Below are 25,217 nucleotides of genomic sequence, written 5' to 3' on the forward strand. Positions count from 1 at the left end.
GATCGCCATCGGCGCGGGAGCGGGGACCCCGGCTGGGCACAGAAGCGGGGCTGCGGGGCCTCGCGCGGCTGCCGGGGCGTTCAGTTCTTAACGTACGCAAGACAAATCGCGATGGAAATCACACGCGAGTGTGGTGCTCATGTACTCCGGAGCCGGGGTTTGGGGTAACTTGGAATAATTAGAAAAGCAAACAGCCCCGTATGGTGTAATACCTCATTGAAACCGTCACCCTTACTTGCCTAGTTTCGTTGAACAAGGCCTTACTAACGTGATTTTTGTTTTTTCTTCAGGTCTGGGAGTGTAGCACAGAACTGGCATGAAATATTTGATTTCGTAAATCAGCTGACAGAGAGATTTGTGAGGTGCGTTTTGCTGTTTGTGACATCTGTAGTATGGGGATATGTTGGGAAAGCCCCCATGCTTTTGTAAGCTCTCACAAACATTGTAAGAGTTTGGCTTCTAGCACCCGAATTGCTCAAAATAATGGGAACTTTTACTTAATTTTCTCATGCTTGGAGCTCAGTATAAAGGTGGTAAATATGCATCTTTAAATACTTAATCTCTAACATTACTCTCAGATGTATTGTGTTGATTTTTTAAAACTCTTCCATAAGCCGTGTGCTCATTCCTGATGGAGTACTTCTTGTATAGTGCTTTTAGAGACCTGTATGAAGAGGGCGATTGGAATACTCATTTTTGTATAGGTAAATACATAGTGCAGGTCAAAAGTGAGTATCTTTCAAGCTCGAAGTACAGGATGTTTATGCCATGTTAACTGTATGTTGTATGTATATGTAACCCGTTTTATTTTGCAGGTTTTTGCTTTAATTCCCCCCCCCCCCCCCCGCCCCAGAATACCCAAATAAAACAAAGGAAGCCCCCGAAAGACATAGACTCTGTGGTAGTTTTTGCTAAGGAAAATGAAGTGCAGTCGGCAGTTATTATCTTGGCTTGCTAAAAAAAAGATACAGCTAGGCTTGCATAATTAAATATTGCTTACATTCATCTTGCAAAAAGCAAATCTCTGTAAACTTGAGGGTGACTCAAGCTTTTGAAAAGTGTTTGGTAAGTTCTAGAATAATAATAATGAAAAAGAGCACGAAGAAGCCTGAGTCCCTACAGAAAGGGTGGAGCTTGTTCAGTGTAAATCTTTAAGTTCATAATCTTTTACAGCCAGCTGATGCTCTCTTTTGCCCCAGTTGTTGTGTGCTGGTCTGGGGGCATTACCTGAAATAAAGCTATTGAGTTGGCAAGTTAACTTGGCTGACCTGTCTCACCAGAGGAGGATCGATTATGGCAAAGCCAGACAGTCCAACCTACCAGCATCTCTCTTGGCAGCGGGGTGCTGAGCTCTCAGCCTTATGGGCACAATGTCTGCTGAGCTCTTGCGGGAGCATGAACTGTCCATCTCCCACAGTGTTTCCCTGATGGGGCTGGAGTGCTGCTGGAGGCTGAAGAGGCTTTGTCCTGCCTTCTGGCCTCAGTATGCTTCCAGAATGGGGCATGGTGTCGTTTGACCTTGCCCTTTCTTAAATTGAAAAGAGGAGTTGTGAGAGAGTGGCCAAGAACTAACTGGTAGCAGTTGCTTTCAGTCCTCACCAGAAGAATTAATTCATGGCAGTGCATCTGCTCTGCAGTTCAACTTGTCTGTAAAGTGTTTGCAGTAATAGTGCTGCATGCCCATCACCTGGTTTCTGAAAGGCCTGCGCCTGGCAGGGCTCTAAGGGGTATGTTCATAGGATCCTCGTCCATCCTCGCAGTGTCTGAGTGCTTGGAGAAGGGAACAGAAATTGGATGTCTTCTGAAGAGCACTGTTTAGTGGTTGTTCTATAGACAGATCAGCTAAATGGTAACTTTGAGGTTATTACTCAAGGAGAGATGCTTATCAGATAGGGAAGTCTTATGTTACTTGGACTAGGCAGTGATGCAATTGCCAGAGACTGGGTTTTGTTTGGCAACGGCTTGGGGCAACTAAAATGATTGATAATCCCATTATCAATTTGGATTATCATTTAATTTATAGCATCTCAGAGCCTTAACGGATAGACTGCAAGGCTGTGTCTTAAATCAAAGATGTGTGCAGTTCTGTGCAGACCTGTCCAGTGCTAATATTTCCATGATGTCAATAGTTTTAAGTTGCATCATTGACGTAAGTCGTAATATATTGGAATTGTCATGAATAAAAATCAAAAGCTAGTAGGAGAGATGTTGTTACATCTTACTTTAGGAAAGTTACTGTCTTGGGGTTCTAGAGTATCAGTTCTTAGACGTTTTCCATTGATAGCTGGATATGACTCCTTGTAATCTCATTGGAAGAGACAGGTGGGCTTCAAAAAAAGGTTGAATTCCATAATATAATCAGTTCATACAGTTTTGCTTTTTATAGTGTCTTTTCCTCTGATGATCCCAAGTGTCACAACTGTAGTCAGGCAAGAAGGAGTAACAACTCTGCTACTTCATTCTCAAAGCATATGGGTGAGGAGTAGAGGGCAGAAATCCTTTAATTCCTCTCTCCCCTTGGGTTTGCAGTTCAAAAGTATGTTCTTCAGAAGTTGGAGAATAAAGATGATACTAATGAAGCATGAATAAGTGAATGAAATGGCATGCATCTGTACATTTCTTTTCATTTTCCTAAAATGTATTCTTTTTTTTTCCTCTTTACCTTTTTAAAAGCCCCAAGATGAGATTATCGTTTATCGTGTTTTCCACCCAGGCACACGTCATTTTGCCATTAACTGGAGACAGGTCAGTGCACTGCTTTTTTAATTCTCCCTCTCTCTCCTCCCTCCCAAGAGTTCTTATTAAATCAGAGGAACAGTAACAGATACTGAACAATAACTAATACCTTTAACTGGTGGCCAGCCACAGAGCCTCTCTGCAGAGCTGGATTTAATTTTGTGAACATAGCAATGGATAGCCTAGTAATAAAGGAAAGAGAAGAACGACAGGAAATAAACTCTTGATGTGAGCTCTGCCACTGCTTTTCAGCACAACTGCAAGTAGTGCTTTCATCTCTGCATGACTCCCCATCTTCCTTGGCACAGCAGGAGAAATGATTCTTGCTTTTACTTTTGTAAAGCCAAGTCTCTATGTAGGTATTCAGCATTTTTTTGCATCTAGGTAAAGCACGCAATGGTAATTTAATGTTTCCCGTAATCTCATATAAGGTAGGTAGGTAGTTTTTAATGAATGATATATAATAGCTAGTACAAGACTTACTGAAGAGACCTGTCATTGACAACAAAGAAATGCCTCACGCTACAGAAGTGAAATAGGATGTCTAAAACTCCAATTCTAAGCCCCTCCTGAGTTAGCATTAAAAAAAGTGGTCTGATTTGAGAAAGTCCAAGTGTTTACTTCCCCCCATGTGGGCTTGGATACTGACAAGGTTATAAGCCATTTTTCCAGATGGCTTGAGAGAGGTCAGAAGAGGACACTAGGCCTGTGCTGAGGACTGCTGAAGTCAATGAGATTCTTTCTCTCCATTTCATTAGGCCTTTAATCCCTGTCAAAGGCCTACTCCTTATCAGGCACGGAGAGTCGGTACTGACAGCACACAGACCCCTTGGAATGCATGGGCAGAACTCTGGAACCCGGCCACAGAAACACAAAGCATCTTTTTCATTGCATGTCTGTGGCACACTTGAAGCCACTGAAAGAACCATGTTTTTCTCTGAAGCCTCATTTAAAGCATAGTGAGAACCTTCTTCAGCTCTAGTGAGTTCCTTTGTGGGACTTTTCTTTAATGCAGAGTTTGCCAATGTTTTTGTGAGTGTGGTAGGGAAGGGAAATTACTGCCCTTACTGTTAAGGAGGAATTATAAGGAGAATAAAGAGCATTATAAAATAATAAAAAATAAAAAAAAAATTAGCAGTATAAATATTAGCAAAATAAAAAAACATTAGCAACTGTGACCATACGTACGTAGGTAAGAGTGGATACAGTAGGAACAGCTGTCCTTTTAAATATTAAAGAACTTAACAGAGGAAAATTACTTAGAATGTCTAACTCCCATTGTTCCAAATAGAAGATGAGGATGCTAAGTACAGCGCAGTTTTGGGGATGGGTGTGTATGTGTGTGATTATGGGATATTACGGCCTAGGGTTTTTTATGTGCATTTTGGACTTGCAGGGATGTTTTTCCTCTTGCCTACTTGCTAATCCACAGAAGTCAGGAAACCACAATTCATTCCCAGCAGTTAGTTCAAAGTAGGGAACTCTTTTTTTTGAAAGCCTTAGGCTTCTGATTGTTTGCACAAAGCTCTTACTGGTTTTTACTGTGTAATAAAGCTGTGGACATAAAGAAACCCACACATAGAACCGAAGCCCCCTGATTACCAAATATGTTGTGACTATGAACAGTGCTATGTGAATAACTCAGAAGTCACTGCTAACCACAGTACACACAATGCTATAATAAATACATAGAAAAAAAATAACAACATCCAGATGGACAAGACTTCTCACAATGGTAATATTCCATTTTAGAGATACATGTTTCCCCTGTGAAGTTCAGCTGTAAGCTGTAAACTGAGTGCTAAACAAAGATTAGAGCATTCATATTTGGGGCTCAGTTTTGCTACTAGTTCTGAAAAGCAAGTTGTTTGGAAAAGTGGATACTCTTACAAATGTCATCCAGATGGCACAATGAGGTCTGTGTTCTCTTCTGGCCAACTGTATGCTGGCCAGCAGAATTCCAGGTGTCGGTAAATCCACTTCTGCAGCATTGCACCAACATCCATGGCCAGGAGTAGCTTTGCTGACTCTGCTTCAGTGAAACTCCTGTTGGAGCTAAAGAAAGATTGTATTAACGAGAGTGGAAAAATAGAACACTTAAGTATCTTGGTGTGCTTGTCCGTAGTCTGGTTAGAGATGACTATTTCTTTGTTGTACAGACACATGCAATCTAGCAAGACATGCAGTCATTTGAGCCTCGGGTCACATGAGCTAACCCTACACTTCGGTTCAAAAAACTTGCCAAAACAGAGCCATCTGCAGAGCGCATGTTCTGCTGAGCGTATGAAGTACAGCAAAGTCAGCCACTTACGCGTTTTCCATCTGGAGCCTGTGCAGGAGGCCTAAAGTTTGAAGCAGAATAATTATTATAATGGTACTGAGCCCCGTGTAGTATTTGAGAGGTGCAGATAGCAGGAGCCTCCTCCAAATCCTGCATCTGAGGAGGCCAATGTGCAGGGTTTACTTTAACCAGTACAACAGCTCTGTTGGTCAGGGATGTAACCATCCCTTTTTCTGATAACGAACTCCTGCTTTGTTTCACTAACAACTTTGTGTGTTTTCCTGTTGTGAATCTTAGCAGCAAAACCCAAGTACTTGTTTTGTTTGCCTTTATTTGTTAGAGATGAAGTGCGTTGCCTCGCAGGCACACAGCCTCATTCCTGACAATAAATATGTGCTCATGGGAATCACGATTTCCCTGCCAGTGCTTATACTCTCAACACACGGAAAAATGAGTCAAGATTCCAGCACTTCAATAGGTAGAATGCAACATGGAAAAGAAATATAAGACACTGTCCCCCATTCAGAAAACCTAAGAACACCACAACTTAAAGCTCCATACAAGGCTAAACCTTTACCCAGCCAAATCAGAATGATCCAAGGCCTGTGCAACAACTGGAGCTGGTTCTAACCTCTGCAGCACTAATGTACAAGCGCAAAAGAGGTATTTTTTTTTTAGATTTTTAAAGATTCAGTCCTACAGCATGCTTTGCTTTCTAGCAAGTATAAGACTTCCTTTGTATACGCATATATTTCCATTAAGGCGAATTATTGTCCCTTTTTTTAAGTGTTCTTACTCTCAATGACAGTAGCATGTCAGTGAGAAACTAAGGTGGCTTGTGCTGTGTACCTGGTCTGCAGTCCTCTTAAATGGAGTGGGATTTGCATCCCGTAGTAGTAGTAGGCATTTATTACCTATCTTCCACTGCCAGCAGGTGCTGGCTGTGGTGCTTTCTACACAAGGAGACAAGGCAATGTCTTAACAACATCAGTAGTCTGACCACTTGGCTTCTGACAACGCTGGTTTTAGGATTGTGTCAATTAAACTTACTTAAAGCGAAATACAACACTAAACAGTGATGGAAACAGTACCTGTTGAGTTGCCCGAATAAGAGCTTACAGCTTGGTGTGACAGGGTTTGTGCGGAGAAACCTCTCCTGTAAACTGTTGGATAGTTTCCTTGGTGTTAATTCAAACTCCAAAAGGCAACTGGATACATTTAGACCTGAAAGCAAATCTGAATTGCGGAGCATGCTCAGATAAGGGGAGGTTGCAACAGTTTAATTGGTGTTAAATTGAATTCTTCAATTGTTTGCAAAGCTGGGCTGCTTTGTTATGTCTCTTTACTAAATGGTCCGTTTTCAACTCTAAATTTAGTTCCACAGTGCCCTGCCTTGAGGAGACACTGAGGTACAAGACAAGCTTATTGTAGACTTTGGCCTGAGCAGAGTTGGCACAGCCTCCCTCACTGCAAACATGCCCTCTGCAGCTGAGGTGCAGCGAGGTAGAGAACAGCAGAGTTCCCCAGAGAGGTGAGAGCAGTGGGTGCTGCTAGAGCTGCCGCCAGAACCTCTCCTGACCTCAGCCAGGCTGGGACTACTCCTGCAGCCCCTGCTCATGGACTAGGGAAAAAGAAACCACAGAGCAAAATGACAGAGAGCTTGTAGCTGTGGTTGTGTTTGTCTGGCTGCTGCTGGAAGAATTATCTGAAGTAGTTAGAAAGCTTTATAAAAAAGAAAACAGACAGGGTAGCTATTAAAAATTAGATGTGCCTTTTCTGAAAACCGGAGATGTGATGCAGCACATATGCTGAGTGGGGAAGAGATATTAAATTTGTACTCCTTCAGCCCAAACACAGGCTGTGAGTTGCTGATTTTGTTTTTTTTCCACCTCCTTCCTTTGTCTGACTTAAACCATGAAGCCAGTGGTCCTTCAGCCTTTATCACTGTTATCAAACTGTATTGCATCCGGACACCCAGACTGAGGTCATGGCTCTGTTATTTCAAGTAAAAAACAGACCTTCTCTGTGGATTTTTGTGGCTACAAAAGAGTATTACAGAAACTGGAGAGAGGAGAGTTTTGAGAGTGCTGAAGAGCAGGAACAGGGGCTTCAGAGTGCTCTGGCTGGTTGATTAAATAGTCCCATTATCAGAATGATTTAGGCAGACACGACCACCACCTTCCAAATCGGCTGGGTGTGACCTTCAGCATGATTGAACCAGCCTCCCCTGCTGTCTGATGGGGCTTGTTTGCTGGGTCCCCAAGTCCTGCACCCACACTGGCCTTGTGACATCCAGACCAGGACTCGCTCGTACCTGACCAGCTTGGAGCTTGGTCACATCTGGCTGGGCTTATCCAGCCCTGAGGGAAAAATTAAACGCAGCTAAAAATCTTAATGCTGCCAGAGATTTTCCTGGAACCCCTTGTAGGCAGAGGCCTGGAAACACCAGAGATTTCTGTGTGACCGGGTTGCAAGACATTTTAGATAAATAAAACTGAACTGATTGTACAAAAGCTATTTTTGCAAAATGAAATCTGTTTCAGAAAACTGGGACTTCAGTTGCTGCTTGTTTCTTGGCAGCAGAACACTAACGCCTGTGATGTGCTGCCACTCATTTCTGGCAAGCACTAAGTATGTGGTTTATAATCTGTGTTCATACATAATCAGTTTCAAGTTGTTTCTATAGATGCTGAATGTAAAATATTTGGATCAAACAGATTGTATTATCTTACATAACTTCTTCCCTTCCATATACTCAATGCCATATTTCTCCCTTTCCCCCCAGTTGTATTGGTTGATCCTGTGATTGGGAGCTCATTACAGATATGGATTGTACTTTGGATCAGAGCTTCTAAACATAGAGGAAGCCCATCAGTGGAACAAATGACTAGTGGGTGGCATTCAGGCAGAGAGGCATATGCATTCTTTCTCATTTTGTTTGCCCTGAGGAAAGCTTTCACGCATCCTACAGCGTATTTTCCCCTCTTTTTGCTCAACCCTGCTTGGTTTCCTCTTTGTCACCTATGTTTGTTAAAGTGTTCTATATATTCTGGCCCAAATTTTGTCCCTGCTTTACTTTTACTTGTTCTTTCCTAGCACAGCTTGCCATGGGCTTCACTGGAAATCTGCTTGCATAAGAACTTGCAGATTTGATTCTTTCAGTAAAGTCTCTCTGCCTTTCTCTCCCTGCTCACGCTGATTTCACTGGAAAGAATTCCTTTTGTGCTTCCTACCAGCTTCTCCAGTCTTAATATCACAGTTCAGTGAGCGGCTTGCAGTCCAAGATGGATTTATTTAAAGGCTCATGAGAGGTCACGGCACAACCTTATCCCTCTGTTAAATATAAGTGACCTGTATAAGCGTGACGTCTTGTCAGAGGTCACACAGAAACCTATTGACAGGCAAAAATGTTAAAAAACACCCGAAAAACCTATTCATAATCCTAGTCTCTTCCTTGGATACAAGAGGTGTCTTGCAAATGCTGCATCTGCCTATTGATACTTATTTTGTAAGATTGTAATTACTGCAATTCTGTACTACTCCATTAAATACCTGCATATTGACCCAGAAGATTCCTCTAGAAATGGAACTGCTGTTTTAGGGGATTTCTTTTTTAATTGCAGCATGATTGGGAGTGAAGTTGGTTTAATTGAGCAAAGTAGACTTAATACAACAGCATTTCCACTGGGTTATTTAATGTTGAGGCTTTGCCACTTCTTGGCAATATCTTCTCCGTCTGAAACATTTTACTTGATTCTAGCTCTTTGACTCACTGAGGCATATTGTGTTAGTTAGGTCTAAAATATCTGTTACCACAGTGCTGCTTCCGTTGTGAATACAAAATCTGCCTCCACATGGTATCTCAGCTAAATGCTATATTTTACAGATTTTAATTTCACATCTTGTTTATGACAAAGGCTGATTTTCCAAGCAATAAACTAACCTCTTTCCCCACTTCAGATAATGCTAACAATCTCCTACCTTTTTGTTTTCAGAGAGAAAATCAAGAAAGGTCTTAAGGATTTGGAGGAGGTAAAACCAGCAGGTGACACGTACATACACGAAGGATTAAAACAGGTAGGTTTTACCCATCTTCTTGCAGTCAGAATATCCTGTGTTCTTACCCTTTGGATAACAGCAGCCATAACCTGTAACATAAACGGATTGATTGTATAGCTCAATCTGTTACACTCAAATCTTTCTGGTTTCCTATGTGGTCCCAAGATTGCTCAGATACTATGCAAATCCCATGCAGAAGATTAGCCATCATAGAAAATGGCCATATGGAATTTCTTTGACTTGATCCTTCACAGTAGAGAGTAGTTCTTTGTCGTGAATTTAACAGCTAACACAGCATACCAATTACATGGTAAATAGTCACACACAGCTTTGTAGGGCTGCAAGCCTTAAAGTGCCTTCTAGAACATGTACTTACAGAGAGTTGACTGCATAGATAAGCATTTTCAAGACAAATAGTTTTACTTTTGGAGTATCTTAATTATGGAATTCCCAACTGCTTATATTTTATTGAGAATGTACAGTTAAAGGATGCTTTGTGATTTTGCTGAACCCCTCAGGCCCTGAAGGTGAGGATCTAAGTGTTACTGATAGAAACTTAGTTTCTTCCTTGGGCCTATGGAGCCAAATTTGTAACTATGATCCACCCACTGAAAAAACAGACAAACACAAGTTTATTACAGTGTAAAAAAAAATACTTAGTTTTAAGCCATTCTTTTTATGTCCTGGAAGCTACTGGCTGGCATTTGAAATCTGGGGGTAGCACAGGAAACCTTATGGTGGATCTAAAGAGAGGTGAGCTTCACAACTCAGAGAGCATCTGTCCTGAAAGTGTTTCCAGGGGTTGATCAGTCAGTGACTCTGTCACTTTGGAAATGGGCTTACTGGTGACTGGAAAACACTGATGACTGATTTCCTTGTTAGTAGTGAGTTAAAGAGGGGCAGAAGATTGTCACAAGATGGGTTTGAAGATGAGGCTGAGTGTTGTTTCAGATGCTGTACTCAGAAGATGCATCTGGGTTAAAAGTTTAGGTGTCATTTTCAGCTGGATAAATATTTTTTGTTTTCAGGCCAACATGCAGATTGCAAAGCAAGGAGCCTCAAGGTTTTCTAGTATCATCATTGCACTGACAGATGGCAAGCTAGATGGTCTGATTCCCTTGCATGCAGAGAAAGAGGTGAGCACTAGGTGAAAATGCATGTTATATTCTGGAGAGTTTGGGTGTTGCCTCGTGAATGAAAGAATGCATATTCCTCTGTTCTATTTTGGGACAGGCAAAGAAATCCAGAGAGCTGGGAGCTAGAGTTTACTGTGTTGGTGTCCTTGATTTCGTACAAGAACAGGTAAGAGCGTTACTATTGTATATTACTAGGCAATACCTTGTCACAAGGTTTTATACATTAAAGTCAAGTAATAAAGAAATTAGTTTTACTTACATTAGGCAGTATAGTGTCTTCTCTGGCTCAGGAAGCAGACACTTAGATGTGTACCTAGACATAAATAGAATGTGTGGGTGTTGCTTTCATTGCCGAGAAGACCTGTCGGAAATACCCTTGCTAACTGGTAGCTGCCAGCAGGAAAGGATGCCAGCAGAACCCCGTTCATTAAGATGGCAACCAGATTAAGCTACAAGTGGCATGAACAGAGTAGCTATAGACAAGCTGCAAGCAGCATGTGTAACAACCTTGGGATAAGAAAAAGAAAGAATGATCCATGTCCTTCATTGATTGAAAGCTCTTCCAGAGTTGCTATGTCCTAGTGAAGGCTGTAGCTGCTCTTGTGAAAGTGACTTGAATGGAGAAGTGTACAAAAGACTCTTTATTATAGAAGCTGCTTAGAAAGGCTCTTTAATGGAAGATGGAGCAAACATGGAAGATAATTCTGGGAAGTTGCGAAATCACTGCCAAGATACAGCTCTAAAAGGTTTCTTTAGTGTGGTGATTTGACATGATGGCTAGCCACTGTACTGTTTTGTTAGCTGCAGTGGAAGTCCTCCCATTTAGGAAAGTCAGTTAGCTGTGAGGGTACTCAAAATTTTCCTTCTCTTTGCAGAGTGGATGGGAGTTTTTTTCAGACATCCATTTACATTTTAAGGGTGAAAAGCAGTGGGACGAATTTTGTTTGCCAAATGATTCACGTGTTTGCACGTTTTCTCTCCAAAGCTTGAAAAAATTGCTGACACAAAAGAGCAAGTCTTCCCTGTCACTGGAGGATTCCAGGCACTCAAAGGGATAATCAATTCTGTGAGTATCAGGCAACAAGCTTACCATTTCCTCAAGATTACAACATACTCTCCAGTTCCACTTACTTTTCCAAGCAGAACTGGTTCCTAAACAGTAATTGCAATATACTAAGTTCTCTCCTCCTTATCTCAGAGATGCGGTTCTGTAAATTAATGTTGCCTGCCACTTACTCATGCTCAGGCCTTGCATGGAGTTTGAGGAGTCCATACAGGTGTGGTGAGTTTGAGGGGGATGCATTGAGGAATGGATAGTACAGGTTTAGTCTGAAAAATATCAAGCCTGTTAGGAGAGTTGAGAAGAACAGGTTAAAATCATTAGGAATGAGGTCAATTCAGGAATTGCCCAAATCTTCATATACAGAGGAGGATTTTAAATACATACTTCAGTCTTGACTTTAACCACTTGTTTTCCCAGTATGCAATAGGACTTTCATTTCCCTTTTTACGGCATGCCATGAGAAACTCCCATGGCCATTAAACTGGTTACCCTGATTTGCAAAAATGGATCAAAAGAAAAGGAACATTTTGGTTAGGATCAGTGGCTTGATAGTATTTTAGCTGGGTGTCAGGAAGACGCCTTTAGTTGTGGGGAGGCAGTTTATTTGCCTCATCTTAAACTAAAGGCTGTATGTTTTATACAAGGTTAACAGTGCTCCTGCTGCTGCATGTAGGCAGCACAATGGAATAAAGCTTGCTGTCAAAAGTCAAGTCAAAACCAATAATTAAATCCTTTTTCTGAGAGAGATCCCACTATAATTCATTTCCTTTTTCTCTTTTTTTTTTAAATAAAGGACACTACTCACATACAGGATATTACAGAGTCAGGAATTGATCACTTCCCTTGAATAGTGTGTTTTTTTGTGGAAGTTAATGTCATAATGAAACAGCTTTTTTTCCTTCTTGTTGCTTAAAATAAATGTAATTTTAGAATCTTCCTTGCACATTGTAAAGGGATATAACCAACCTTTTCATGCAGTGACATTTATTTTCTTGAAAAGACAGTACAGCCTGTGTGGTACTGTCTTTAAAAATCTCTGTGCCATTTTAAAGGCTTAGAAGAATCAGTTATTCAGCTAGTGTGAAGTGATGCAACATTGAAGCCACTAGTGATAGACTTATTTATAAGAGCTGAATGTTTAACCTCGGTTGATTATGTTACGTTTCCAAGGAGACTGCATTTCAAAATGTGTGTGTCAAGATAGAACTAGATAAAGGACTAAAGACATTTGTGTTCAGAGTTTCCCTTCCAACAGGGGTCACTCAGATTGGACCTTTCCAAGGACTCAGGGTTCTCCATTCTGGTTGCTCTAAGAGGAAGCAGCAGGAGTATAATCACCTGAGGTTTCTGAAGAGCTCAGCTTGAGGAGTCTAATTCAAACATGCAGAAGATTAGCATAACCTTTAGGTTGTCCTGTTAGCCCTTCTTCTCATCCAAGGTATTCTGGGGCAACATCTGGCTAGTAGCAGTGCCAGTCTGACTCTTTTATACCTCCCAGGAGCTTTCAAGCATTTTCACCTTTTTGTGGATGGAGTGAGGGAAGCTTTTCTGATAAGATTTGGCAGATGGTGTTTGCCCAAGCCTCAATCCAGCTTCTTCCAGCACTTGTGAAAAACCCAAGTGTAAAACTCCCAGATCTGTGCATATCCTATCTGTACAGCAAGAAAAGACACACATAATGGCAGCATCTTGTTTTAAGATAACAGCTTGGCACTGACAGGGACTGTACTGAAAAAGCACACTTCAAATACACTATTTTTCAGCTTATATGCATTGTCTGTTCCTTTAAACTGTGACTGAACTCCTGAATTGTTCAGGGTTTTATTTAACAGAATACAGCTGGAATAGACATTCAGCACTTGGCTTACTGCAGATTTCTGTCCATAAAAAGACTCTTATGTTGTGGCTGTCTGGGGGGTGGGAGGGCAAAGCAGTGGAAAATATTATTGCTGATAAAGGAGCATGAGAAGGCCTTTCTGATAAGAAACATATCAACTGACTTCAGTCTTACCTGCATCAGTCTTGTTTGTGGGGATAAAGGATCAAACAAAACCAGTTAGTGCTAGTGATTCGATAGCTCCCAAGAGCTTTTAGAGGCTTGAATACTGTTCACAGCTTTCTGAAAAGCACTGAATCTAATCAGAGTTTCATTTAGCTCGCAAAGCATTTGGAACTCTCCTTTTACTCTTCTCTGGTAAGCACATTAAATGTATTTGTGGAAGCAGTGGGAAAATGATACCCTCACAATGTCCCTGTTTTACCACAGAATGTGGATAGAAGTATCTATAGATAGAGTTGTTTTGCTTGGTGGTTGTTTTTTTTGGTTTGTTTTTTGTTTTTTTGGGTTTTTTTTTTTTTGTGTATGTGTGTTTTATGTGTGGTGACTGTAACAACATGAGGTTTTGGTATGCTGTACTTATAACTCAATTTTTTTTGAAGGGGTTCTGGCCAATTGTGACAATTCATTCTCATTGCATTATAAAATTGATTTTCCTTTTTATTCACGATTATAAATCCATTTCAGTTTTTAAGTTAGCTAGAGAATACAGGCTCAAAGAGACACTGTGTCATAAAAGGGAAAGCTAATTTCAAAACAGATGAAAATGAAATACCCACATCACAAACATGCAGAAGTATTGCTCAAAGTGTGGTGTCTGAGGTGCAGTTGTGAAACCTTCCATGAACATTTGTTGGACACTTCTTGTTCAGAAAAAAATACACCATTTACAGAAATGGCAGCAACCCACCAGTTAAAACCCTCAAGCAAAACTACAACCCAGAACTGTTTGGCAGGAATCACTGGAGGAGCTACTCGAAGCCTCTACGAAGTTTGTCTGTACCAAACTCAGATAGGAAATCTTTTGGCTGCTGTGTTGTTATACTTGTAGCAAATTCCAGAAGAGCTGATCAGTTAATTTGTTGATGGAAAAAAGCAGCAATAAGCATAACCATAGAGTATCTGTTAGTACCTGCTTCTGCAGTGTATAAAGTATAAGCAAGTATTCTGATTTATATTAAACAAAACATGTTTAATTGTGGCATGGGATTAACACTTAAGACAGCTGAGATTAGCAGTTAGAGAAAACCTAGCTTGGATGTTGAAAAGCTTACATTGTGTTTTAGCCACCTTCTTAGTTCAGATAAAATCCCAGTGAAGTAAGGATTTAAGCACCACCATGCTGTGTTGTGTTTGTGTTGAGTAACATCCACAAACGATTCAAGACTCTGCAGACTTCTGTGAAGAGATGACTGCTTTGTGAAGTTTCCAGCTCTTCTGGCATTACTAATATCTAACTTTATGAAGCATAAACAGCATTGTCAGGGTAAATAAATCTAAGCAGAAGTCTAGAGCTTGAAAGAAAAACGCTGAAGGCAAGTTATTATGCTATGAAGAACAGTTTACTGATGTAGTTTGGCTGATAATTACGTGCAGTATGGCCTTGTGAGCAAGCCATAGCAGTGTGAACTGTAAGGGTTCTGGAGTGCACAGTTTATATCACCATGTAGCAGTTTAGGGCTATATAAGGAAATGAAACCCATTCTTTTTTCCCTTCCTTTCCTATATAGGATTTATGTTAACTTTTTTTTTTTTTTTAAATCCATTTGGTAAAGAACCATTTGGGTATTTGTCATTTACATTGTTAGTTCCAAGTCCATCTGTCATAACCAAAATAGCAGCTTCGTACCTGGCTTTGGGGGAGTGTTGGTGAGGCTGCACATCTCTCAATACAAGGATGCTGAGCTGTAAGCAACCTAAATCAAGAGAGCCTCGCTTGCATCTCACCACATGCCGTCCTGAACCAGTGCTGTCACCAGGAGAAACTGTGGACTTTGTGCTTATTAAATAGCTCTGTCAGACTCACTGTTTCCCTAAGGGATCAGTTTCTGCAAGGCAACTAGAGTCTGTGGGGCTGACAACCATGAGAGAATTGGGTAATAGCTCAGGTTTCAGGTAAACTCTCCCCTGTAACTCAGAAACCAGCATGGGACTCCCTGGCAGATGGTGTTTGTCATCACAGAAGCAAGAAATGTTGCTATTCTGGACATTGTTCATTTTAACTGTTTCATCACCTATGAAACAATGGCTGGGGGAATAACAAGAAGCAGCAGTTAAATTAAGGACTGGGAGCTAAGGTGCTGCTACCACTTGAATCAAACACATGGAGTCTTTAGACAAGACAGTACCTTTCCTAAGGCTGAAGTTTCTGTAAAGTTCCTGTAACACTTCACTGCAAATCAGTATGGTGTTTTGTTTCCAATTTTTCCTGCAATTTTGCCCTATTTCACCCTCTTCTGTGGTACATTTCTGTGCATGTGGTTTGCACAGCTCAGCAAATCTGAATTGCTTTTATGTGCCATATTCTGAAACACAAAAGCAGTGAAGGATCTCCACTTCCCTTTTGCTTAAGCAAATGCAAGACCTTACGATTTGTGAGTGCCTGGTTGTCTCTGCAGGCAGAATTGGACAAGGCTTGCACCTTTAAAAGTTAGACTAACGGAACTCACTTGAGTAATATTATTAGAGTGTGACAGCTCTAAGTAGACTTAAACACATTTTCATGCTAAAGTGTGTTGGCAGTGCTTAATACAGGAAGTTAAAATACATTTCGTACTTAAGAAACCCCACAAAAATCTATCTGATAAGACTACAGGAACTGATAGATGCAGAACTTGACAGAGAGAAAGTAGTCAGTTTTAAGAAGTTTAGTCTACAAGTGATTCATCTTTAAGAAGAGTTCTTCGTGAGAAGGACTAGAAATAGAATAGCTAAGCTCACTTTGCTTATTCAATTTGCAGGTGCTCATTTTTGAATTGTTCATTCTATTTAAATTGTTTACCTCACCCCCCCCCCCCCCCCCCCCCCCCCCATATTGATAAAGACATGCAAGCTGAGCAGTTGCATCACCTAGAACATTTTAAACTGAAGGTAAATTTTCCCCAAGATGATGGAGCCTCTCAGGGAAAAACCCTAACCTTTAGCATAAATTTATTAGTTTGGCCAAGAGAAGTTGCAAATTTGTAGATAAGATTGCAACTGTCAGAGAATCTTAATCTCGAACCTTTAGCATAGGTATGGAGAGGCAGGATGCCATAGAACAAGGTACTGATGGCCTGCAGACAGCCCCCCTGCAGCTCTAACTGGGCTGCTGCCTTCGGTGCTGCAGATCTCACTGCAGCAGCGGTGGTCACAATAACTGCAGGAAGAGTGACAGGAAGAGGGAAGAGACAGGAGGTCAGGAAGGCACACAGTAATAACACATATCAGGAGTTCCTCCATTAGGCAGAGCTTCTTTCTGACAATGCCTGCACTAAACTGGATAGCACCCCTGGCTGTGTGATACCTTACCCCACATGATGAGATGTCTCAGTACCTACTCAAGTATCCACCTCTTGGTGAAAGGGTAACCTGGGGAGAAGAGACCACAGTGTTTGTAGGATGTTAGTGCCAAGGCTGAAGTGGAGCTACTTAGAACTATCAAATGAGTGTACCTAGAAGCAGGAAAGTTAAACAAAGAATTAAAAGGGGTGTTGGGTTTAAACTGAAAAGGGAAGTTCAGGTTAGATACAATGAAGAAGTTATTTATTTAAGGGTGGTGAGGTACTGGAACAGGTTGCCCAAAGAAGTGGTAAATGCTCCATCCCTGGCAGTGTTCAAGGCCAGGTTAGACAGAGCCTTGGGCAAAATGGTCTAGTGTGAGGTGTCCCTGCTCATGGCAGGGGGTTGGAACTGGATGATCTTAAGGTCCTTTCCAACCCAAACCATTCTATGATAAATGCATCCAGGGTTCTTTAAAGAACTGTATTCGTAACATAGCCAGTGGCAGACTTCTGCTAAAGCAGTATAAGGAGGTAGTGCTGTAAAAATCTTACTGCCTAATTGTAAGAATTCTTTCCAGTAAAACTCACGTTGAATATCCAGGGGGTTTCTGTGTCAGTTAGATGGTTCCTGTACCAGGCACCATGCATGAGAGTGCAGTGACAACCAGACCAGCAGGGACATGTAAAATGTGGGGGGGCAGTGGCACACAGCAGCTCTCAATAGTTGACTGGTTACTTCTCATCTCAAACGTGGTGACAGCCATTGTCACGACACTTGTACACCAGTGCCTAGCAGACAGAGGGGCCACACAGGTTGTTGATGAGACTGGGTGAAAAGCAGACCTGTACTTGCATGTCTTGCAGTCTAACAAAGTTCAGCAAGGAGAGAGAGGCACAGGGAGAAAGGGAATTGACCTGTGTTGGACAGTGAGCTGGTGCCAGAGGAGGGGGAAAAGAACAAAGCCTAGTGAGTAGTAGTCAGTTATGTTCAGGTAGGCAAGAACTCTCTTCTCTCAAGTGAAGAATTTTAGCCTTTAGGTTTGTAAAACTTACTGCAGGACTTTACAAAAGTGTGTTCCAGCCTCACTGTCAATCTGGCATCTGCTGCACCAGGTAAGTTGTCAGCAGCACTTCTTGGTCTGATCTGGCTTTTGCACTGAGGTGATAATAGTGAATTACTAAACTTATGTGAGTCAGTCAACATCTCCCACTGTTACCTGCTGTAAGCAACAAGACAGGTCAGCAGAGTTCATATAGATGGAGAGGGAAGCTTAACATCTGTAACAGTTAGTGCTTCAAGGTTAGACATTCTGGCAAATGTCCCATCTCCAATGGGAGTGTTTCCTGAGCCTCTTCTGTCTAAAATGCTTTTGTGTCAGTGGCCAAGTTGCAAGCAACTTGGTAACTGAGTAGTAACTGGGAACTATGTTATTCTGAAGTAGTCAATAGGTCTGCCCTAAGCTAGCTCAACTAATGAGAGCTGAGCTTCCTCCGTAGACTACCTTGCTGAGAGTATGCAGCATCTGCTCCCCCCTTTTTTCTTAAACAGTGTCCCTCAGCTGCAGGCTGAGAAGGGTCAGCCAGCTGACTGCACGCTTTTAAGATTTTTCAAGAGCAAAATGGGCTTAAACAGTTCATTATCAATTATACATCAGCTTAATTGGATCATTTCCTGTAGGAAGAAAATATGCTCAGTTTATGCACTGGGAATCCAGGAAGCAAACTATTAAACATTTAAGGAGGCTGGGGGAGGAGAAATGCAACAAGTTATCATTAAAAGAATTACTCTGATTAAATCAGTCATCTTCTTTAATCCCCTTGGATGGTCTAATACTCAAGCTGCACTGGGTGCAAGGTTTAGAACTAACGCTGTGCTATGTTTTCCGTGTGATTGAGACTGAGTAGGTAGTTTTGGGAATTACTGCATGTAGTTGTTAAAAGGAATCAATGGCCTGGAATAGAATGCTTTCTACTCTATTCTTCACTGCTGTGCAGCCCTTAATTTGACATTCTCTGACATATTACAAACCATATAATGTTCTCCTGGAGAACAGAGAGCTTGATAAGCCAGCAACATAACTGACATGGTTCGAGTTCGTGTGAGCACGTGTGTGCTTGGTGATTTGGATTTGACTTGTCAGCTATCCCTGCATGGCTATCAGTTCTGTTACATAAGGGATGCTCCAAAACTTGCTTGAAAAGAAGCACTTGCAGCTCCAAATGAAATGTAGTGTCATCTTAGTGATAAGTTTCTTCAAGCCAGATTTTCCTTACTAGTTAAAAAAGAAAAAAAAAAAAGAAAGGAGGAGGGAAAAAAAGATAAATAGCCCAAACAACTTTTTTCTGTTATGGAAAGTAACAGTTTGTCTGGATTCTTATTTACAATTACTTGATAAGTAATGGGCTTCAAGTTGTTTTTGGTAATTTGGGGGTAAAGGTTCTCATGCTGTTAAAATACGCATCTTTGATGACCCACAGTTTTGTCATCTACATTTGTTTTACTCAGTGACTACAAATGAGATACTGCTTAGACATTGTGTAATTAGAATATTCTCACTAACCTGATACTGCACCCAGCGTCTCTCTGATGGTTATTTTATGCAAGACCATATGTCTCGGGGATTCTTTCTTTTCATTTAGCTAGGGGACAGGACAGCAACCTTCTCCCCACCTCCTCCCCCCTTGCTCTTTGTCCAAGGCGCTGCTGAACAGTGTCAGGAAGTAGGCTGGACTTGGCAGCAAGTTGTAGTTAAGAGCACAGATGTTTGGCAGCAAACAGAGGTAGATCCCATTAGCTGTTAACTGCTGTAGTTCCCTTGCTGTGACTTTGCCGGAGAGAAGCACTGAGATGGTGTTTCCTATGAAAGCACATGTTTCATTCCAAGTTATCTTGATTTGATTGTCTTCTGTCTAGTGTGAGGTGGTCTATTGACTCATTGCTTTCTGCACAGATTAGCACTGGGGAAAAAAAAAAGGGAAATGGTAAGGGTTGCTTTAACATGAGACATGATGTGAGACTGACCCATAGATACAGCATGGAATTTAATTTTGCACACAGATCCCATGGTTTTTGTGGTCTTGTGTTTTGTTTTTTTCTTTTAAATACTCTTTTTCATTAGGTTCAGATCGTAATAAGATGGACCTTGGGACACTATCCAAAAGTATGCAAGATTTCACTTTGGAAATAATACTTCGCTTCAGGGAGTTTAAACATTGGTTGCTGCATGGAAAAGCTGGCTTGTCTAGAACCTAAGGGGTGCTTTTGACTTAAAGATGCTGAGTATGATTAAGGGCACACAAGTGTAAGCACTGAAAACAAGGGCTCTGCTTGGATTAATTTTCTCCTTTAACCTATGCCAGGTTTAAAGCCTAACTCTTACCACAATATAAGGGGGTACAGCTCCCACTCAGGAATAGAAAACAACTCCTGAATGAGAGAAACGTGTAATGATACCAGCATACAGACAGCCAAAGTTTTTCACCACCACATACTCACTTTTACATGCTGTAATGTTCAACGAACTCAATGTGAAAAATACTGATCTATTGACAGTGAGCATTTCATTCTCTAAAACAAAATTAGCAAATGAGTCTATTTTAATTAAACACCTCCTCCTTTACTTGCATTTCCTTTTTACTGTCTCAGCAACAGTGTGTGTGTGGGAAGTTCTGAGTTATAGAAAAAAAAAAAAAAAACACAGCTGCCAGTAGTACTTCAGAATGACTCATAGAAAAATAAAAACACATGGAAACATGGGTTCAGCCCATTTGTAGTTCAGCCAGTCAGCACAAAACCAGCAAAATGATTTCCAGAACTAAACTAACCATCTGTGTGAACTGAGCTTTGATAGGCTCTGCTTGACCAGGCCACCAGCCCAACCTAGCTCAAAGCTACTAAACAAACAGTACTACAACACTACTTTCGTTATTCATTCTTCCGAGGAGTTTCACAACTCCATGCTAGGACAAAGCCTGATAAGGTGTTAACTTACCAGAGAAGGGACTAACTCAAGAGCATTGTTTCACGGGCTCCAAGTTTCACACAACTCTAACCCAGAAGCCCTAGGCTCCATCTACACCCAACTCCACAGCAGCTCTCGTCCTGCCTACCACTTAAATAGGTTATACAGGTGTGTGGCATTCCCTGATCAGCACTTGGTGCGAGCCAGAAGGTGCAGGCAATCCCAGTCCGTAAAGAATCCAGTGAACTTGAGCAGCACACTTGATGAGAGTAACAGGCTTTGTGTATGTGCGCAGATCCCACTGAGACTATTAATGGCAAAGGTAGGTAGAAGTGCTGTTATGTGATGAGGGCCCTCTCAGACATTGTTTTGAGATAGCTGTAGCATGTGACATCATCTCTTCCTGCAGCCCTTCTTTCAGTGCATTTTATCAAATGAAGTAGCTGTGTTTGGCAGTAACAATTACAAGGTTGCGGGTGGCTAACTGGAGCATGGTTGCCACTATGTCTTGACCAAGGGTGAAAGCGAGGGAGATGCAGCAATTTGTGATGCAGGTTTCATGGTTAACTGAGAGGTGCTTGGCTTGGGACATGAGGAGAAGCACAGTCTCTGTATGTCACAATATGAACAATTTTAATTATGTTTGCAGTTTACTGTAGTTCCTATCTGCTTTCCTCATGGTTGCATTTTGCTCACTAGATGTTGCGTTTAGAGCATCCCTAGGGAAAAGGATGAACCTCACATTTGGAAGGAAGAGAGGAAAGAAAAGAGGATGGAAATCCCCACAGAAAAGCCACTGTCTTGAATTTACTGTTAGACTAGCATTTAAGGGTTTTTTTTTAGTGCCATTTTGCCATCTTTCTGAATTGAGAAGCACACATTTTGCAGTGAGCATACACATGAGTGGCTGGCAACATATCAATAGGCCGTGCTCCAGGCACAAGCCCCAGCGTACTGAGCAGGAGCTACTACTGCTGTGAATGTAGTTTTGCACATAGAATGTGTGCAAAAAGTGGAAGTGATTATATTGCACTGCCAGCATGTTTTGCAAATGTCTTGCCATCTGTGAGTGTAGCAGGTATTATTTTGTTTTAAAGGTGAACGTTTTCTTTCTCTTTAGAAGAGAAAGGATATGTTCTGGAAATAGCAAGTTAGAGGCATTTATTTTCTTACAGTACCTACGCTTCTGTTCACAGAACGACACTGCCTTCCTCTGTAAAGAGCCAAGCTGGCCTGATGTGGGATTGGCAGCAGTTCACTGTTATGCTGGTCTTTTTACTGGGAAGCAAACACCTTACACATCCATGTATCATTTTCTAGTGTCACAACAGTAGACTTAAAAATTGTGATGGTGGTTCAATAGCGAATCCAGATGTGCTGATGATCTGCCCCAAATCTTGACCTCAGTGTGCAGTTCTGGGGAGGAACAGATGCCACATGAGTTATGATTTATGGTGCTGACTGCTGCCAGAATCTTCTGAATTGCATACTGGGGCATAGCAAAACTGAATGGTGCTGGGAAATAACTTGACACTTAGCGTATTTTGTTAATTGTCGATGTACAGTTGGGCTGCTCCATGGCTGGTTGCTGCTGCATTGTTCTCACCATTTCTTGGAACATGAAATTCATTAAAGTGCTGGAAGGGAAAATTGTTTTAGCCTGCATGTAGTGCTGTACCGCATGGTACAGCTCTGTTCCACAGTATGTTCTGAGTGCATGGTAGTCAAAATACTTACAAAGCTGCAGTGCTGCTTTACTGTTTCAATTCCAAGAACCTTTAAGAGGCAGTAGCAAGGGTGAAAAGTGAGTCCACGCAGAGCTGGGCCCAGTCTGTAACAAGTTTAAGAGGTACTGGAAGATGCAGAAGGCATGTTTTCTACGGGAAGAAATGTTTGCATAAAGCAGGGGCAACATTTATGACAAGGCAAAATTTATAAACAGAGGTGGAGCTTGCAAAGCCTGTAAGCACTAGTGTGCCTTGTATCATCTTGTGATTTGGCTGCCCTTTTGCTGTTTATTGCAGGGACATCTGCCTTTTCTATGCTAACATAATTATTTGTGCAGGTGTATTGTTTCTGAAGCTTAAATCTAACAAAACATCATTCTGTTTTTTGGTTCAGACACCTACAGGTCAGAAACCAACAGCATTTCTGTAAAACATCTCTAATTGAATTAAATGTTTTATTAATGACAAAAATGCTAAACCACTCCTTTAGGAAGGGTAGTCAGGCACTGCAACTCAAGTCAGTGAGTCTACAGCAAGGGAGAATGTATTTTTGAGTGTCCATGAGGTGTCTCAGATGCCTTTCTTCTGATAAGTTCTGCTCTCAGAAGTATTCCTAAGTGAATAACTTGCATTACTGGGAAGTGCTGTGGAAATTGTACAGTATCCATTCGTTTAATAGCTGTAAGATGTGATTTCACTGAAAGCCTTAGAGGCTTCTCTGTCTTCCGTCAACCCTCAGGAGCTGTGCTGAGTGGTGTGTTCAGCACAGAACATAAGCTGCCTTCATGTGCTTGTTACTGAGGTAGCTGTTGTAGTAATTATTTGTGGAAAACAGCATGACAACATTTTTAATCTTAGCTGCTCGGCTGGTGCTACTGCAATATGGCAGTGAAGTAACAAATCCTGTAAATGGAGGAGCTATAGAAAAGGGTTCCCTCAGCAGTCTGTTGTTTTGTTGTTTGCCAAACAAGAGGATGTTTGGGACCTGAATTTCATGTCTCTTTTTTTTTAAGTACAAGAGACTACCTTGAAGAGCAGAACTCTATTGCCTTCTCTTTCCAACAGCTGCACATAAAATCACAGAATGGTTTGGGTTGGAAAGGACCTTAAGATCACCTAGTTCCAACCCCCAAACATGTTTCCTAACAAGTGTTAAACTGACAAGCTCACAGCTGTGTTCATTATGGTTGGACTTGATCTTAAAGGTCTTTTCCAACCTAGTTGATTCTGTGATGTGACCCTCTCCACTTTGATTAGCCTCTATGTGTTGAACTGGTGTTCTGCACAGCACAGTTCAGTCTCACACTTGGAGGAACTACTCTGTAGATCCTCCACACTTCTCCATTTCTGAAGCTCTAAGACACCTGGGCTCAGGCTGACTGGTTCCAACTCTGTTTTGTACTTGGGTTTGTGAGGAAATGTGTCTTTCTGGGACAGCTAGTGGTTGGGGCTAGAAGGAAAGCCTTTGCGAGCCTGGGAGAGAAGAGCCCTGTATTTGGTGTGGAGCTCTGGTAATGAAAGGGATGATATGAACTCTCAGTGCATGCTGTTAAACTCTGTTGTGGTTTAAGCGCAGCTGGTAACTCAGAGCTGCACAGCCGCTTGCTCACTCCCCCTTCCCCACTCCTGGAGGGATGGGGAGGAGAATTGAAAGAATGCAAATCCCATGGGTTACGAGCAGTCCAATAGCTACAATATAATACAAAACTACTACTACTACCACTAATAATGATAAGGGAAATAACAAGGGGAGAGAATATAAAACTAAGGGGAAAGGAAAAAAAACCCCAATAAACAGAAGTGATGCACAATACAATTGCTCACCACCCACTGACCGAAACCCAGCCTGACCCAAGCAGTGATCTGGGCCTTCCAGGTGATTCTCTCCAGTTTATATCCCGGGCATGACGTGCTGGGGTATGGAATACCCCTTTGGGTAATTTGGGTCAGGTGTCCTGTCCCTGCTTCCTCTCTCCAGTTTATATCCCGGGCATGACGTGCTGGGGTATGGAATACCCCTTTGGGTAATTTGGGTCAGGTGTCCTGTCCCTGCTTCCTCCTGGCTTCTTGTGCCCCTGCTCACTGTCAGAGCATGAGACTGAAAAGTCCTTGATCAGGGTAAGCATTACTTAGCAACAGCTAGAACACTGGTGCGCTATCAGCATTGTTCTCAGACTAAAGTTGAAAACGCAGCACTGCACCAGCTACTAAGAAGGAGAAAAATAACTGCTACAGCTGAACCCAGGACGCAATTTATAGTCTTACGTAGATTTATTTTGTCAGCAGACCTGTTTGACTAGCCTACCCAAGGATGGCCTTATATAGTGATCATTTCAACTTGCCTTGTGGGCAGCAGGTTTCTAAACAATGAATTTGCATTTGATTATCCTGAACTGGGAAAGAGAGAGTGTCATACAGTTTTTCATAGAGTTCATTTTGATCTTGCTGACTCTTCAGCCCAGGTTTCCACAGCAAAATAGTTTAAAGTTTTTAAAAGGGGTGGGTGAGCTGGTGTGGAGAAGGGAGGTGAAGTTATATGCATGTTTTGGCTTCTATGTTGCCATTGTTAAATGTGCTTCTGTGACACAACTGGAGCTCCATCAAAAACTGTTACTGTTGGGGTGGGTCAGATCCCCCATCTTGGGCTGCAGAAGTGGCAAGGATACTAGATTTCAGCTGTGCATACATACTGTGTGTGAGCCCAGGGCTTACCCCTTCAACTGTGTGGTAAAGCACCAGCATCTTGAAAACGAGAACTTGGACAACTAACATTTACCTTGGAAAATCCCTCATGAGCTGCTGCTGAAAGATGATTTCAGTGTGGTACTAGAAGGGGTGAAACAGGAGCAGCCCTGATCCAGAGATGAGGGCCTATTGAATAATGAACATGGATCATGAGGCAAAATGGCTAAGATGCTTTCACATCATTCCTAA

At 41.7% G+C, this 25,217-nt stretch overlaps 1 protein-coding gene across 1 annotated transcript in view; it reads left to right on the forward strand.

The window, feature by feature from the left end:
* Positions 1–294: 294 nt before the first annotated feature.
* The window catches only part of ANTXR2 (anthrax toxin receptor 2), a gene marked incomplete at its 3' end in the record, with an annotated part of 65,530 nt that continues 40,607 nt past the window's right edge, over positions 295–25,217 (forward strand). The window contains exons 1-6 of the mRNA XM_010019264.1: positions 295–362; positions 2,674–2,745; positions 9,013–9,094; positions 10,105–10,212; positions 10,310–10,378; positions 11,198–11,278. Of these exons, the coding sequence (XP_010017566.1) occupies positions 2,681–2,745; positions 9,013–9,094; positions 10,105–10,212; positions 10,310–10,378; positions 11,198–11,278 (405 nt within the window). The remainder of the gene's footprint in view (positions 363–2,673; positions 2,746–9,012; positions 9,095–10,104; positions 10,213–10,309; positions 10,379–11,197; positions 11,279–25,217) is intronic.

Source organism: Nestor notabilis, unplaced genomic scaffold, assembly GCF_000696875.1.
Source record: "Nestor notabilis isolate BGI_N333 unplaced genomic scaffold, ASM69687v1 scaffold5950, whole genome shotgun sequence".
Classification (NCBI taxonomy): domain Eukaryota; kingdom Metazoa; phylum Chordata; class Aves; order Psittaciformes; family Psittacidae; genus Nestor; species Nestor notabilis.